The sequence below is a fragment of the Mus musculus genome, chromosome 11 (assembly GCF_000001635.26).
Source record: "Mus musculus strain C57BL/6J chromosome 11, GRCm38.p6 C57BL/6J".
NCBI lineage: Eukaryota > Metazoa > Chordata > Mammalia > Rodentia > Muridae > Mus > Mus musculus.
In genome coordinates this window covers 32,403,771-32,418,528 of record NC_000077.6, presented here as the reverse complement: position 1 = coordinate 32,418,528, position 14,758 = coordinate 32,403,771, and the positions used below count along the sequence as shown (strand labels likewise).

The 14,758-nt window shown below is 48.7% G+C and overlaps 1 protein-coding gene across 2 annotated transcripts in view; it reads right to left on the bottom strand.

The window, feature by feature from the left end:
- The window catches only part of Sh3pxd2b (SH3 and PX domains 2B), an 80,417-nt gene that overhangs the window by 9,661 nt on the left and 55,998 nt on the right, over positions 1 to 14,758 (bottom strand). Inside the window, exons 7-13 of one of the 2 annotated variants that reach the window (XM_006514712.2) lie at positions 14,534 to 14,668; positions 10,863 to 10,967; positions 9,478 to 9,561; positions 6,955 to 7,072; positions 4,102 to 4,328; positions 2,557 to 2,606; positions 1,324 to 1,449 (exon numbers count right to left, since the gene is read on the bottom strand). In XM_006514712.2, the coding sequence (XP_006514775.1) occupies positions 1,324 to 1,449; positions 2,557 to 2,606; positions 4,102 to 4,328; positions 6,955 to 7,072; positions 9,478 to 9,561; positions 10,863 to 10,967; positions 14,534 to 14,668 (845 nt within the window). The remainder of the gene's footprint in view (positions 1 to 1,323; positions 1,450 to 2,556; positions 2,607 to 4,101; positions 4,329 to 6,954; positions 7,073 to 9,477; positions 9,562 to 10,862; positions 10,968 to 14,533; positions 14,669 to 14,758) is intronic. The other variant, NM_177364.4, reaches the window with a different exon arrangement.

The window sequence follows — 14,758 nt, the reverse complement described above, 5'->3', positions numbered from 1 at the left end:
AGGAGTATTTGTCAGAAGTTCACATAGGAAGTACAGCAGCAGAAATAACCAGAGAGCCTGCCTCAAAACAAGGAGAGACGTGTGCAAAAATTGTCCATTGTCCTCTGCAAGCAATGAGTCTCATGTGCACACACAATAAACACATCTTCTTAAAAAGTAAGAGAGGGGCTTGGAGGAATGGCTTCCACAGGGTGCCTACCTAGCACAGGGGACGCCTCCCACAGCAGTGCCTTGCACAGGGGATGCCTCCCACAGCAGTGCCTACCACAGGGGACACCTCCCACAGGGTGCCTTGCACAGGGGATGCTTTCCACAGCAGTGCCTACCACAGGGGACACCTCCCACAGCAGTGCCTACCACAGGGGACACCTCCCACTGGGTTCAGCAGTTAAGAGCACTGGCTGTTTGACCAGTGGAACCAGGTTCAATTCCAGCACCCACATAGCAACCCTCAACTATCTGAAATTCCAGTCCCCAGGGATCTGATGCCCTTCTCTGGTCTCCACACACATTAGGCACATGATATATAGACATACATGCTGGCAAAACACCCATAAACATAAAAATAAATAAAATTTTAAAAAAGAAAAGGAAATATAAGCCAGCCACACACAGTCATTGTGGTGGTTTCAATAGGTTTGGCCCCCCGCCCCCCGAGACAGTGTTTGACTGCTTGGCCCACAGGGAATGTGGCCTAGTGAGAGTAGGTATAGCCTTGTTGGAGGGGGTGTGTCACTGGAGAGTAGGCTTTGAGGTCTCTCTCTCTCATATATATATATATGCTCAAGTCTGGCAGAAGGAGTCTCTTCCTGGCTACCTGCAGATCAGACTGCAGAACTCGCAGCTCCTTCTCTTGCACCTTGTCTGCCTGCGTGCTGCCATGATCCCTCCATGATGGTAACAGACTGGACCTCTGAAACAGTTATGCCAGCCCCAATTAAATGTTTGCCTTTAGAAGAATTACCTTGGCCATCCTGTCTCTTCACAGCAATAAAACCCAAACTAAGGCAGCCATATATTGTATAATTCCACTTCTACTCAGAAAGTCCAGGGCGGGTTGATGTGAAAAGGGAGACCAGTGCTCGCTGATGGGACAGGGTTTCTGCTAAGGGCTTTGGGACTGGAGTGTGGCGATAGTTACACAACTCCAAGGAAAAGAAAACAGTGACTTGTACACACAAAGTGGCAAAGAGTTTGGGATATGTTTATGCAGATATAGTCAATAGCTTAATAAAGCCTTTAACCTCTCCTCCCCTCCCCCATAGCAGGAGGTGAGATGAGAGAAGCCAATGGTGGGAAGGAAGAAGAGCAGTAGATGCTCACCTCCACCTTCAGGCCCGCCTGGAAGCTGATGCCATCTGGGATGGTGGTCTGGAACTCAGCGATGGTGTAGTACTCTTCCTCCACCTGGGGTGGGATGGGGGGCTTCGGCAGGTTGAGGCCTCGAGGCTGTCAGGATTACATAGAGGGTTGAATGAGTCAGGAGGGGTACACAACATCAAGGAAGCCTAATTAGCCTCTGAGGGGCAAAACAAGGAGGGCTTGACTGTCATACCTCCTACTTGAGGTTCCCCTGGCCCTTCAACTTTACAGTTACAAACAGCATCTGGGCACATGGTGAGAACTTGGGAAAACCCAAAGGTCTGAATATAAGAGGCAGCGAGGCTATCTATGGGAAGACCTCAAGTCTTTGAATTTGACCCAGGTGGGCAGGAATGCTGATGAAGGGCCATGCCAAGCTTCCACTTCATCTCCTGTAGAACGGGAATCCTAAGACTACTGGATTAGTATATCTGCTATGACTATAAAATATGCTACTGGGTGACACACCTGGTATATTTATGGTGCTGGACAGATACTCAAGCAATGGCAGATATTTCCAAAGCAATTCCTTTCCAAACTGCTTGTGATCACCATTGTTTTATAGTTTGAATATTTGAATACACAGTGAGCCATCTTGGGGACAGGATCCGAGTTCAAACACAGAATACATTTATGCTTCATGTGTATTTAGCCAGGGTAGAGCATTTTACAATATATTTAGTGTACCTGTGTTTTGACTGTGATCCGTCACGTGAGGTCAGGTATGGAATTGTCTTTCCACTTTTGGTATCTTGTTGGTGCTCAGAGGGACTTTGAAGCATTTTAGATTTTTGGAATAAGGATGCTCAGCCTACATTGGTTAAAAGGTACCTAGAAGTAGGGCATGGTGGCGAAACCCATTTATTCCAGCATCTCAGAGGCAGAGGCAGGCGAATCTCTGCGAGTTGTAGGCTGGCCTGGTCTACATAGAGAGTTTCAGACTAACCAGGGCTATATAGTGAGACTCTGTGTATACATAAATAAGTAAATTCACGTTTAGAGTTAAAAATGGATCAGAATAACAAAACGTCACTGCAGATAAACCTGTGTCTTGTCTAACCTTGGGCCTGCTATACATAGGTTGTGTTGTTGTCAAGAACTGCTTGAAAAGTACTGGAATATGAGAGGTCTAGTGGGTGTCCCAGACAAGCCCCAGGCCAAGGAGATGAGGCTCTGGGGCAAGTGTGTACTTACAATGGTCATGTCTCGGCGAGGAGGGGGTCTTTGCCTCATCTTTGGTGATCCTATGGGGGAAAATAAGACTCCAGTTTATTCATACTCAGAGCTCCACAGACAGATTCCCAGCAGTGGAAACCAGGTGGGGTCTCATTCCTCCCTTCTCTGTCCAGAAGCCACATGTGAGAACAGCCTGGCTATGCCTTCCTCATGCTTGTCTGGGGACCCTCCATCAGCATGGCCTCCCCTGGACCTTTTCTATATTCCAATAGATGATCGGCACTGGTCCCCAAGTAATGGGAGGTGTTCACTCAGGGCATAAAACATGGATGGACTCAGAGCTATACAGGGCTGGGCCCAGACTCAAGCTCCCAGCGCGAGACACAATTACTGTTAGACTCTGAGCCATAGGTCCTTTTCTGTGGAACAGCCTAATGGATATCTACCTTTCCCTGGCAGTAGAAGTAACGTAAAATACCTATTGCCTCATCTTCTATTATGTTAGAAAATACCTGAGTCTTAGCTAAGACATTTAGCACCCCTATAAGAACTACTGTTTCTAGACTTCTGTGCAGCTTAGTGTTACCACTCAAAAAGTCCAGTGGAACATGATGGAAGGTGGAGCATTTGTGCTATGTCACCCCTCCTTGCCTTTCACTGGCTGGACAGTAAACAGATGTTGAAAACCAAGATTCTTGACTGCATGGAAGTATCATCTTAGCTGTAGACACAAACTTGCTCTGTTGTGTGGACTGGAAATGAGTCTCTGGATCAAATGAGCCATTGTTAATCAAGGTGTGTGTGAATGTGTGTGTATGTGTGTGTTGTGGGAGGAGACTTTGATTTAACATATGAATGTCCTAACAAAGTCACGTTACTTCAGGTTTTCATTTGGTCCCCTGCTATTAGTGGGCTGTGGTCTTGACCATGAGAGACCAGAATCACAGAACTTGGGATTGGCCAGAACTCCTGCCATGGCCTCTAGCAGTCATGAAGCTCTTGGCACTTAGGCTCCTGCAGACAGCATGAAGCTCAGCCCCCCATCTCTGGGAAGTGTGGAGTCCTTGATTCTCGCTGCCCTCAGGACCAGCACAGGATGTTGGGGACACAGTTCCAGGTACAATGCAGACAGCTTTGGGTAGCCCGGCTCTCAGTGTGGGGAGGATACAATTAGCAAAATATAAATAGGGAAGCTCTGAAAAAGCAAAATGGGTGAAGCAAACCCAATATGGGGTCAGCTTTTCTCCCTTAGGCCCATTGTTACCAGGTGAATAGCCTTGGCCTTATTTCTCTGATTTTTATCTGTAAAACCAAAAGCAGTCCCTCAAAGGAGGAGGCAGTGAGCTAGTCAGGAGACGATGGTCATGACTCACTGGAGTAATCTGAGGGAAGGACTGTTCAGATTCTGAGATCTGCTGGTCCAGTGGTCTCTGTGAGTTATTCAAAGTCCCCAAGCTTTTATTGTTCTCTTCAGGATATCATCAGATGGCAGGGATGCCAGAAGGGAGGTGCCTAAGCTCAGATAGACCTCAGCTGTCTGAGCCAGGGTAGGGCGACACTCACTCTGCTTAACGTCACCATCGGGCACCAGGCGACCTTCAAACCGGCCATCCCTCTGGTTGTTCAGCAGCTCCTTCTCCCTGCCCATAGCATTCTGATGCCGGGAAACACCATCCAGGTCGAGGGCACCCGAGTGAGCAGGTGAGCTGGGGCCAAGCTTTGGGGGCAAGGGCTCCCCACTGTTCTTCTTTAGGTAGGAAGCAGGGGCCCAGCCCTCTTTGCCCTGGTACCTGGGAGGAAGGGGAAGGAGTCTAGTCAGGTTGGTCTGTGGGGCTTTTGGGGGTTGGAGGGGTGGGATGAAGCCATGCTTCTATACATCTGGTCCAGGATGGTGGACAGTGGATTCGAACTGTTGTGGGTCAAAGGCTCCATGCAACTCATTGCCCTCTGATGATGCCTAAGCCTTCAGCTTGGCCTTCCAGGCCCTCCCCACCTGATCTCCATTTGCCTCTCCCAACAACCACCATATCCCATACACCCTCTTCTACTTGAAGTCTCCAAATGCACCATTGCTAGTCACCTCCCCACAGCACTGCTCTTGGTAGGTCTCTAACAAGCACCTCTCTCTCCCTCCTGGTGGCACCTGCTCCTCTTTCCAGGTTTTACTTAATGTCATTGAGTCTCAAATGAGGCCCAATCTCCATGACGGCCCTCTGGCTTCTGCACACTCTGTGATCCCTGCACCCGCATCTGCAAAGTGTATCCGGCTGAGGATTTCCTGTCTCCTAGTTAGAACACAAGCCCTTAGGTTCGAGCAACTGGGTATTGGTGAATTCGATGAAGAAATGAAAGGCCAAGGGGACAAGTTGCCAATGGGCATAATCGTATCACGGGTGAACGGCAATAAAACTCTGCATCAGAGCTGTCTTCTTGAGGTACCACCGTGATGGTGATGGTCATTACAGTGACAGCCAGCACTGTGGGCACCTATTCTGTTAGTCCCGTCCTAAGCACTTTACAGCTCTTATGTGTTTGAACCCAGCCAACATTGGCAAGATGGCCCCCATCTCCCAGCGAAGCTTCTTGGGCATCAACGTGACACCACAAATGGAAAATTCCACACTTGACTTCATGTGAAGGATCACAGTCAAAATGCAGCTGCATTAGACGCGCATAAACTCATCTTCCGACTGTGTGTATACACCATATATGCAACACAGTGAACCTTGGTTTTATCAATGGCCCTCCTCAAATCCAAGACATCGCATTACACATAGGCAACATTCCCCAACGATGAAAACGTCCCAAATCCTAAAGACTTCTGGTCTCATGCATTTCAGGTAAGGGATTTTCATCTGGAATTGGGATCTGTTTTAAAGATAAGAAGCCTGGGACCCATTGGTGTAAACTTGTAAACTTGGGTTTACAAGTGAGTCTGTGGCAGAAATGGACTCAGATCTCTTAACTTGTTCTTGGCCCTTTCCTGGCAGCTCCTGCTCCTGGTGCAAAGCCTCACACTGACAGGAAAGGGCTCTGGGCTGACACAAAGACACTGAGACGTGAATGATGTTCCTCTGCACTGAAGAATGACAGCGACTCTGACACACCAGCCCACTATCCCTAAAAAGGGTATCAGTGAAGGCAACAATCACTTAATTCTCACATGACAAAGCTCGGGTTTCAAAACAATAACTAGAGAGGCCTGTTTGGACCAGAGACGTGCTGGAGCAAGTGCACATTGGCTCACGAGAGCCCACTGCATCTTCTGAGCTCCGCATTTTAGTGGCATCTCATTGATGACTTGAAAGTGGCCACAAGACACTATGGAGATCAGTCAATCCCACCAAAAGCTACTAGTACTAGTACCTCTCCAAACAGGTTCCCATACCTTTGGGGAAAGAGGAATAAATCCAGCTAACTAGTCATGATACACGGCAGAACCAAGTCTCATTAAGCATTACTTAAAGAAGTTATGCACACCTTTGATTCCAGCACTCAGGAGGCAGAGGCAGGCAGACCTCTGAGGTTCAGGCTATCCTGGTCTATAGAGTGAGTTCCAGGATAGGCACTCTAAGTATAGCAACCCCCTTTCAAAAAGGAAGGAGGGGAGAAGGAAGGAAGGAAAAGAAAAGAGAAAGAACTACTTTAAAAACAAAATGGCCTGGGTTTTAGTAAAAAACAGGTCACTTGTAACTGGAGGCAAATTTACAAGGAGATAGAAATCTTTACGATCAAGCATTTGTCAAACTCAAAAGCCCTCTAAGAGAGAATAAGTCTTGCTTTAAGTGGAAAAAGCTAGTTGAATGCAGCACAATCCACCTCCTCTGGCCATCATTGGGACACAAAGCCACAGCACAGGCAGCACAAAATGGAGGATGAGCGTCCTCTGGGGTGAGGAGCTCTGGGGTAAAGAGGGCATGGGTTCCCATACTTCCCAGACTCAGGGGACCCTTACACTCGTCTGACAACTGCCTCAAAGTCTGAACCAGGTTGAGACCCCCCCCCCCCGCCACCCCTGAACTCCAGCGCTGTGAGGTTCCAGGGTGTTCGTCTGTATTATGGTACTGTGACAGTCACATGTCATTTACTGATGGGGTGAGTTCTGAGAAAGGCTTTATTGGGTGGCTTCTGCCAACACCACAGTATGCTTACACAGACTTGACAGAATGGCCCGCTGTATGCCCAGGCTATGCTGTAAAACATACAATAGCCCTCTCCTCTCTGAGGCTTGGGGAACTCAAAGGTCTTGTCTGTTTGGACTTTACAGGAAAGATATCGGTAGGGAGGGAGGCCAAACTGTACCAAGGCGTATTCATGGCTGAGGTAAAAATGACACCTGTCTGTAGCTGCTCACAGACTCTGTGAAGCTGGAGCTCACGAGAGACCTAGACGCTCCACCCAACCACAGGGAGTTACCTGATCTTCCACCAGCCCTCCAGGTTCTTCTGGACGACCTCCACCACAGCCCCTCGCTCTAGGTTCATTTCATCCTGGTCACGAGCTGTGTACGGGTAGATGACCGTATATTTCTCCTCTGCAGGGACAAAGGGTGATGGGGTGAGGAATAGACAGGAGGAGCAGGATGCTGGGTGTGAACTGGAATCACACAGAGGGAAATTCTCTCTGAGATTTCTGGGCTCCTCAGGCTCCCATGGAGCTCTTAGAGGCCCCAGTCCCTCTGACCCCCCTCAGCATCAAAGAATCACCCTCGTATCCAGACAATCTGTGCCTCAAGGTCATGGCCCATGACTTCATGCAACGTTCTGACACACAGCATCTTCATCTCCCTTGCTCAGGTTAACCCCCCACCCCCATTCCAGGAATTACCTTCTAACTAACATGACCTTTACTATCAAGTCTTTCCTCTGAAGGAGTATGATCTCCATCCATGAAGACAGGGATTGGTCTATCTCAGTCATATCTTTGTCTCCAGCACTGGAATGTGCCTGGAAAAGCTGGCAATTGTTTTATGAATGAGCCTCTGTTTAGGAAAGAGGCATATTCTGAAATCCCACCCTAAGGAGTGCACCTTGCTCACACAGTGAGTTAAGCCCCCTGGGTACCTCCTGGTTCTTGCTAGTTGAGACTATGAGTTCAGAGATGAAGCTAAAATTGCCACCCAGGAAGGGACAGAGAGTACTTCTCATCACCTAGACAGTGGCTTTTTATTGGTCGGGTTGCAGCCCTGATCCAACCATGCTTACAGCCTTCGTGGCTGGGTTGCTTCCCACACCACTCTCCTCACAAGCCACAGCTCCATCCTTACAGCCCACAGTCCTCCCTCAGAGCTTTCTCCCACTGTGTTACTACAGCAGCCCAGAGATCCTGCTCATTTGCAGCCCCTGGACACAGTGCTCAGGAGAGGAAGGGAGCAACTGCCATCTCCAGTGTCACAGAGAAACATGGAAACATGACCCAGAGGAGTCCAGAAAGGAGATGAGAGGGCTGTTCTTAGGTGACATTTCAGTCCATAGGTGAGTGGCTGAGCCAGCTATTACTTAGCGCTCACAGTTCTTGGGAAAACCCTTGAGGCATCCGTTGCTAGCCAGCTGCTGCAGAGGAGGTTGAAGCCCACAGGCGTTTATTTATTTATTGAAATGGCCTGCTGACCAGCTCTGAGGGGGCTGTGCTGACTTCTGGCATACATTCTATATTCAGCATGGTCAGCTATTTCCTCTTGTGCTGAATCAGCAGGCACCAGGCTGGGATAGGATGAAGGAAGGAAGGAAGGAAGGAAGGATTCTGCCAGCCTAGCACAGTAGTTTTGTGTGGTCCAGGTGGGAAGGGTTCTGAATACATCCAAACCCATGAGCCCTGGGTCTCCTTGGGCTCCAGCTGGGAGGGTTCTCAAGCTCTGGGATGCTAGAGCTGCAGAGAGACACCAGTCTGAGCTCAGGGCTGCGCAAACACAGCCTGTTCTGCTGGGGGCTCAGCCACCCCTATGGCACGTGACCCTGGTCTAGTCACAGTATTTCAAAGCCTGGCTGCTATGACTGGTTTCGGGATGACACACAGTGGGAGGACTCTTGGGGGTGAGAGGGGATAGTCCTAGTGCCTGTGTTTTAGAAGAAGCTGGTCGGGCGGTAGTGGTGCATGCCTTTAATCCCAGCACTCGGGAGGCAGAGGCAGGCGGATTTCTGAGTTCGAGGCCAGCCTGGTCCTCAAAGCGAGTTCTAGGACAGCCAGGGTTACACAGAGAAACCCTGTCTTGAAAACAAAACAAACAAACAGGAGAAGAAGAAGAAGAAGAAGAAGAAGAAGAAGAAGAAGAAGAAGAAGAAGAAGAAGAAGAAGAAGAAGAAGAAGAAGAAGAAACAGCAGCAGCAGCTGATTTTTTTTGGTGACTGTCCCTGATAGGTACCTGGGACCAGTGTCTCAAGGAATCGAACTGTGTGAATGGAACGGAATAGAGCAGAGGTGTCAAGGGTGCATCCAATCTTTCTTGGAGCTAGTTCTAGCTTTTCGGCAGTATGAGTCAGTATTTTTCCTTTTTTTTTTTTTTTTTTTTTTTTTTTTTAAAGACTGAGTCTCATTACATAGCTCAAGCTGTCCTCAAACTCATGATCCTTCTGTCCCAGCCTTCAGGTGCTAGGGTTACAGGTGTGAGGAACTCACCCTCACCCTGGCTTTATTCTCCTGTGACTCAAGTCTGGCAAAAGTAACAGGGCTGCACAGTCACCATCATAGAAAACCTAGGCATCTTTGTAAACTGGGACACCTCCAAGCTCCAAGGCCATCAGATACCCCAGGCCCACTCCTCCCCATCCTGCATGCTTGTACACACAAGATTGACAAGACCATGTTTTTTTTTTTTTTTTTTTTTTTTTTTTTTTTTTTTTACATGCAGCAGGCATGGGCAGTCCCAGAGCAGGGAGCTCATGCAGATGCAGGGACTTGGCTCCAAACAGTAAATGCAGAGAAATCTCCCAGGGTAGGCACCTTGACGCCAGCTGATGGCATACAAGTCCCCCAGAGTCCGGCGGCGACCCACAGACCGGGGCAGAGAGCAGTATCTCCAGGACACTGGTCAGGAAGCATGTAGAAGGAGGGCAGAAGGCAGCGTTAATGGGAGCATACTCCAGGGCTTGTAAGCCTGACAGCACCTAGCAGTGTTCTCCTGGGAGGGATCTACCTGAGTATACCCCCAGCCCCAGCCATCCTAGAGAGGACAAATGCCTGGGGAATGAGCTTCAGTGTGACCGAAGAGGTACTCAGCAGTCATTCTATTCTGAGAATGTTATACTGAGACACGGTCACGGGAGCGGAAAAGAAAAATGCTAAACCTGCGGGAAAATGTGCTCTTGCCTGTGTGGGAAAATCTCAGCCTCCCTGAGTGTGGCTCCACATCTGTGAAACGCTAGCTCCTTCTCAGGCGAGCCATCACAGACTGGAAGGGGACACGGGCTGTCTGCCTTGTAGCCCCTCCCTTTAATCTGTGCTCGCTCTGTGGTAACCTGGGCTAGCTTTGCCCCCAGCTCCTGGAGGGACCCTGAAGCAGAGCACACACACACTGCAGAGTGTCACTGCAATCCAACTAAATGCAAAGCCACTGTAATCTTTGGATGTATACATTTAGGGTTTCTAGACCCCTCCTTTGCCTTCTTTCCCAACATACTTGATTTGCCTCTGTGCTCCTCAAAGCCATCCACTGGAATCCAGCAACACTCACCCCCAGGCAGGATGGGAACACAGACCTCAAATGCTCCCATGGTCAGCAGAGAAGGAGGGGGCTTTAAGAGGTGACTCCGGCCCAAGATTGCACTGCATGCAGCAGAGGTAAGATTCACACTCAGGTTTGTGTGACTCCTAGACACTCTGCTATAAGAGGCACTGAGGGCCTCTGCTTTAGGAAGCTCCCACAGGGGAGAGGAAGTCTTCGGCCTTGGGCACTGCTGGAGTGTCAGGCATCACTCCAAAGAACATCTACCACAAACATGTATGTCCCCAGGAAAAGGAAGTGTGTGGGAGACACAAGGGGACACTTAAACCAGCAGAAAAAGTCACATGGTGTTGAAACACATGGGGTTGAAAGTTTTGCAAGTGAGTATAGACAGTTAGTATAGCACCACAGAAATGTTAGAGAGCAGTGGGCTGTCAGCAATCAGGCTGGGGGGGGGGAGGGGCGGGGAGGGGCTCATAAAGGGGTGGGGGCCCAGCTTTGGCAAGGCTCACCAAGGGTAGCTCCCACAAGCCCATGGGGGAAGTACAGGCTTGCCTTATAGTTCTAATTCCATCCTGCTCACAGGCTCTAAATCCTGAACTAGTGGGCTATCAGTCCTTGAGCAGAGGCTGCCAAGAAGGGGTGAGGAGGAAGTTCCCCCTACCTTCCTCAGGCTGGAGGGAGAACTCATCTTGCACGCCATCCTGGCCTTCCAGGCAGGTTGCAGGGACCCAGCCCTGCTCTTCAGCAGTGCTGACGAACCACCAACCTGCAAGCAAGAAGAGTTCAGGGTGCTGTCAGTGAGGCGAAGCGAGAATGCAATAATCCAGCTGTCCTTTGGCATGTGAGGACTGTCCCAGAGGTGTCCTGAGGGAGGCAGATCCGCACACAGGACTCCCTCATAGAAAGGGTATAGGACACACCTAGGTAGACTTTACACTTAATGCAGGTGACTTCTGCCAATAGGATGCCAAAGCTGTGAACAGTTAGCTATGACTGTGTAGGGATCCTGACAGGGAAAAGCTCTGGACGTGTTCAGCGCAACCACATTTTTTTTCCTTGTCTTTTTTCTATCCATGGTTGGTTGAATGCAAGGATGCAGAATCCACAGGTGTGGAAGCTGGCTGTGTATTCTGCCACTCAACTGTTGGTGTTCAGGTTAGGCTAAAAAAAAATTCCTGGTTCACTGTGTAAAATGAAACTGTCAAGAATAGCTACAAGTTGAAAAAAAATAATTAAAAAAGCTAGCAAGAAGAGAAACTTTCTCCCAAGCCTGGGACAGAAAGTGAGGACGCTTGCTCCAAGCAAGGAGACTATAGCACATTTTCCATTAGTAGAGTGTGCAATGGACACTGTGTATATAATGGACACTGTACTTGTATTATTCCATATCACTGTCACATTATGGTCCTCATTGCACAATGAAGAAACGGAGCCACAAAGAGGGTCATAAGAGGTGACCGTTTGCATCAAATTGTTGTGGTCCACATTTGATCCTACAGGCAGAGGCCTCCAAAGGTACTCTGCATGGCAAGGAGCCTGGCTGCAGGTATGGCGCATGCTTGGCAGGGTTTGCAGCCATACCATATGCTCTCTGAGGATGGGCTGGTGTGTGCCTAATGGTTGCTACCTAGAGATGCTCATGTTCTATTCCCTCAGTATCTGTGGTTTCTACACTTGTGTTTTCCAACCATGAAATAATAATAATAATAATTTAAAAAGACCCTAAAAACTCCTCTATGGGTACTGAATGCACAAACCCTTACTCTCTGAATATTACTCTCTAAAGCCAGTGGTTCTCAACCTTCCTAATGCTGTGACCTTTTAATATAGTTCCTGTGTTATGGTGAAACCCACCCCCCCATAAGATTATTTCATTGCTACATGATAACTGTAACTTTGCTACTGTTGTGTATTGTAATGTAAATACCTGATAAGCAGGATATATGATATGTGACCCCAAAGGGGTCACAACCCATGCTGATCTAAACAAACAGTAAAATAACTATTCACATGGTACCTACATTACCCAAAGCTTAATGTCACCTCAAGAGGATGTAAAGTGTGTGGAGGCTGTGGACAGGTCAGAAGCAAACACCCTAGCTGTTTATATAAGGGACCGGAGCATTATCTGCCCAATACATCCTTCCTAGCACCCCACCCTGGTGGCCCAGGGAATGGGCACTTCTTCCTTCATGCCCATGCTATCTCTTTGCCATATAGCTTGCATACACTGCTCCTGAGAACTGGAAAACAATACAGACTTAAGAACAACAGAAATCTAGCTCTGTAGAGACCTGGGGGCAAATAGTGAGTCACTTGGAGTCTTGTTCGTTCGGTGACAGCACAGGGACATATATTTTCCAGTTGTCATCGTGGGTCACTAGTCCCATAGCTCTCGTGACTTAAGTGTCTGGAATACAACTGGGGCACTTTAGGCCTCAGGAGACTGGGATGCAGTGGCTCTGTGTCCTCCTCCTGCCTGCCCCTTGCATTTGCCTTTTCTACTCAAGGCAGGCATGGAAGCGAGGATTTCCCTCTCCCAAGGGAAGTCATGGAAGCTAAAAATAGGTTCTAATCTTTTCCACCTCGGACCCCCTGGCTATAAAGAAATTAAATTATCTGACCCACTTTGATAATAGATTATAAAATTCCATTTTGGAAGAGTTCCTACCCCATACTCTGAAATAAACTCAGAGGCCAAAAAAAAAAAAAGAGCCTGGCTAAGCAGGCCTGGCTGGCTTCCTCACTGCCTATTAGCATTTGATCTGACCCCTTTTATTTAGTCACAGGTCAACACAGCTGTCAATTGTGCCTCTGCAATGAAATTGCTGAGAACTCCAGGGGTCTGGAGAGCTTGCTGAGCACAGAAATTCCTGCAAGGCAGCATCCACAGAGACTGTGGAAGCACAGTGCCTCTCCTACAACCTGCCTGTGTATCCATCCCTTCACCTGTATCCTTTACTGCATCCTTGGCGAGGACCCTGAAAGCCTGTTTTCCTTGATCATGTGAGCAACTTAATAGTTCAAGAGAGGGGCCTGCAGACCATGCTTGACAGCTAGCTGTAGGAAGGGCAGGCAGAACAGCTGGTTTGCACCTGGCTGAGGCATTGAGGGATGGCCTGAAAGACAGCCTAGGGGACCCAACACACCGCTAGGTGTGCAGTGTCAGAACAGAATTGCCCTGACAGACAATTTCCACTCCATAAGGGAGTGCTGCCTGCTGTGGGAAAAAACCATCACATCTTTTACTGTCACAGAAGTCACCTTGAAAGAGTCAGAGCACAGGATACTGAGATGACATCAGAGTAATCCTTCCTTCCTTCCAGGTCATCAAAGCTAATGGCTTTTAGATTGCATAATTATGGAGGTTTGTTGGCTACCACCAGCCTCCTGACTAATGGTGACCTGACCTGGAGGATGCCGGAAACACTGTCTTCCGGTATTCTTGGAAGCAGGGACTATCCCTAGATTGCACAGTTAGCGTCTGCTTGACTAATGCTGATCTCATGATTCACATGAATAATAGTAATGTAACTTGAAGGATACTGGAAGCACTGTCCTCCCACAGCTATGTGGACTTAACTGGCCACTGGGCTATCACAGACCTTGGAAGCACAGTGAATCTCCCACAACCTGCCTGTGCATCCATCCCTTCACCGGTATCCTCTACTGTATCCTTGACAATGGTCCTGAAAGCATGAAGGCCCCTAACAAAATGATGAGCTACTGGGAACCCTTGGAGAGAGGGGCTGCTCACCCCGTGCTTTCCCTGCATGGTGTGATGGTTGCTCAGCAGCAGGGATGGAAACCTGTATTTTCTGGAGCACATGTTGTGTGCCACATTCAGGTTTAGGTGCCCTTCCTATCATTTACTCTTTTGAGAGTTCCCTGACAGTCTTCTGTGTCCTGTAGAAGACAAAACTAATGTGCTGTGTAGAGTCCTGGTGGCATCCAGGTTCCCTGTCTTAATCATCTCACCGTGGGTGGATGTGGCCAGTGGCCCTAGGATGACAGGTGGGTTGAGAGACAGGCAGATGCCCATCTTCTCTGAAGAGTTTCTTCTAATTTGTTTTTGATAGTCAGTCTCTATGGGACTCCTCTCTCAGATCTGCAGCTTTCTTGGGGATTCCCAAGGAAAATTAACACAGAAAATTCTCAAAGGAGCGCTCGACTCTGTCCATAAGTATTTGAAAACCAGCACTGTTTATGGGAGCAGGCCTCAAACAACGGCAACACCCAGTCCAGCAGGCTCCTGAGACAGTGGCCATGAGCCCTCAGTGGCTCTGGGGGTGATATAGTTCAGGGTACGGGAAAGGTGGTCCAGGTCCTTACCTGACTCATTCTTCTCAATGATGTCCACTACTTGGCCCACACTGAGGCTGATCTCTGAGCTCTCCTGCTTCTGATAGTCTGCCACTACCACATACTGCTCCAGGACCATAGGGTCCACTGAGGTCGGGTCATTCCCTGAGGACAGCAAATGCCACCAAACATCCCATTAGCCCCAACAGTCTTTGTTACAGGATTTGTCTCATGCCCCAACTCTTTATCCTTGTA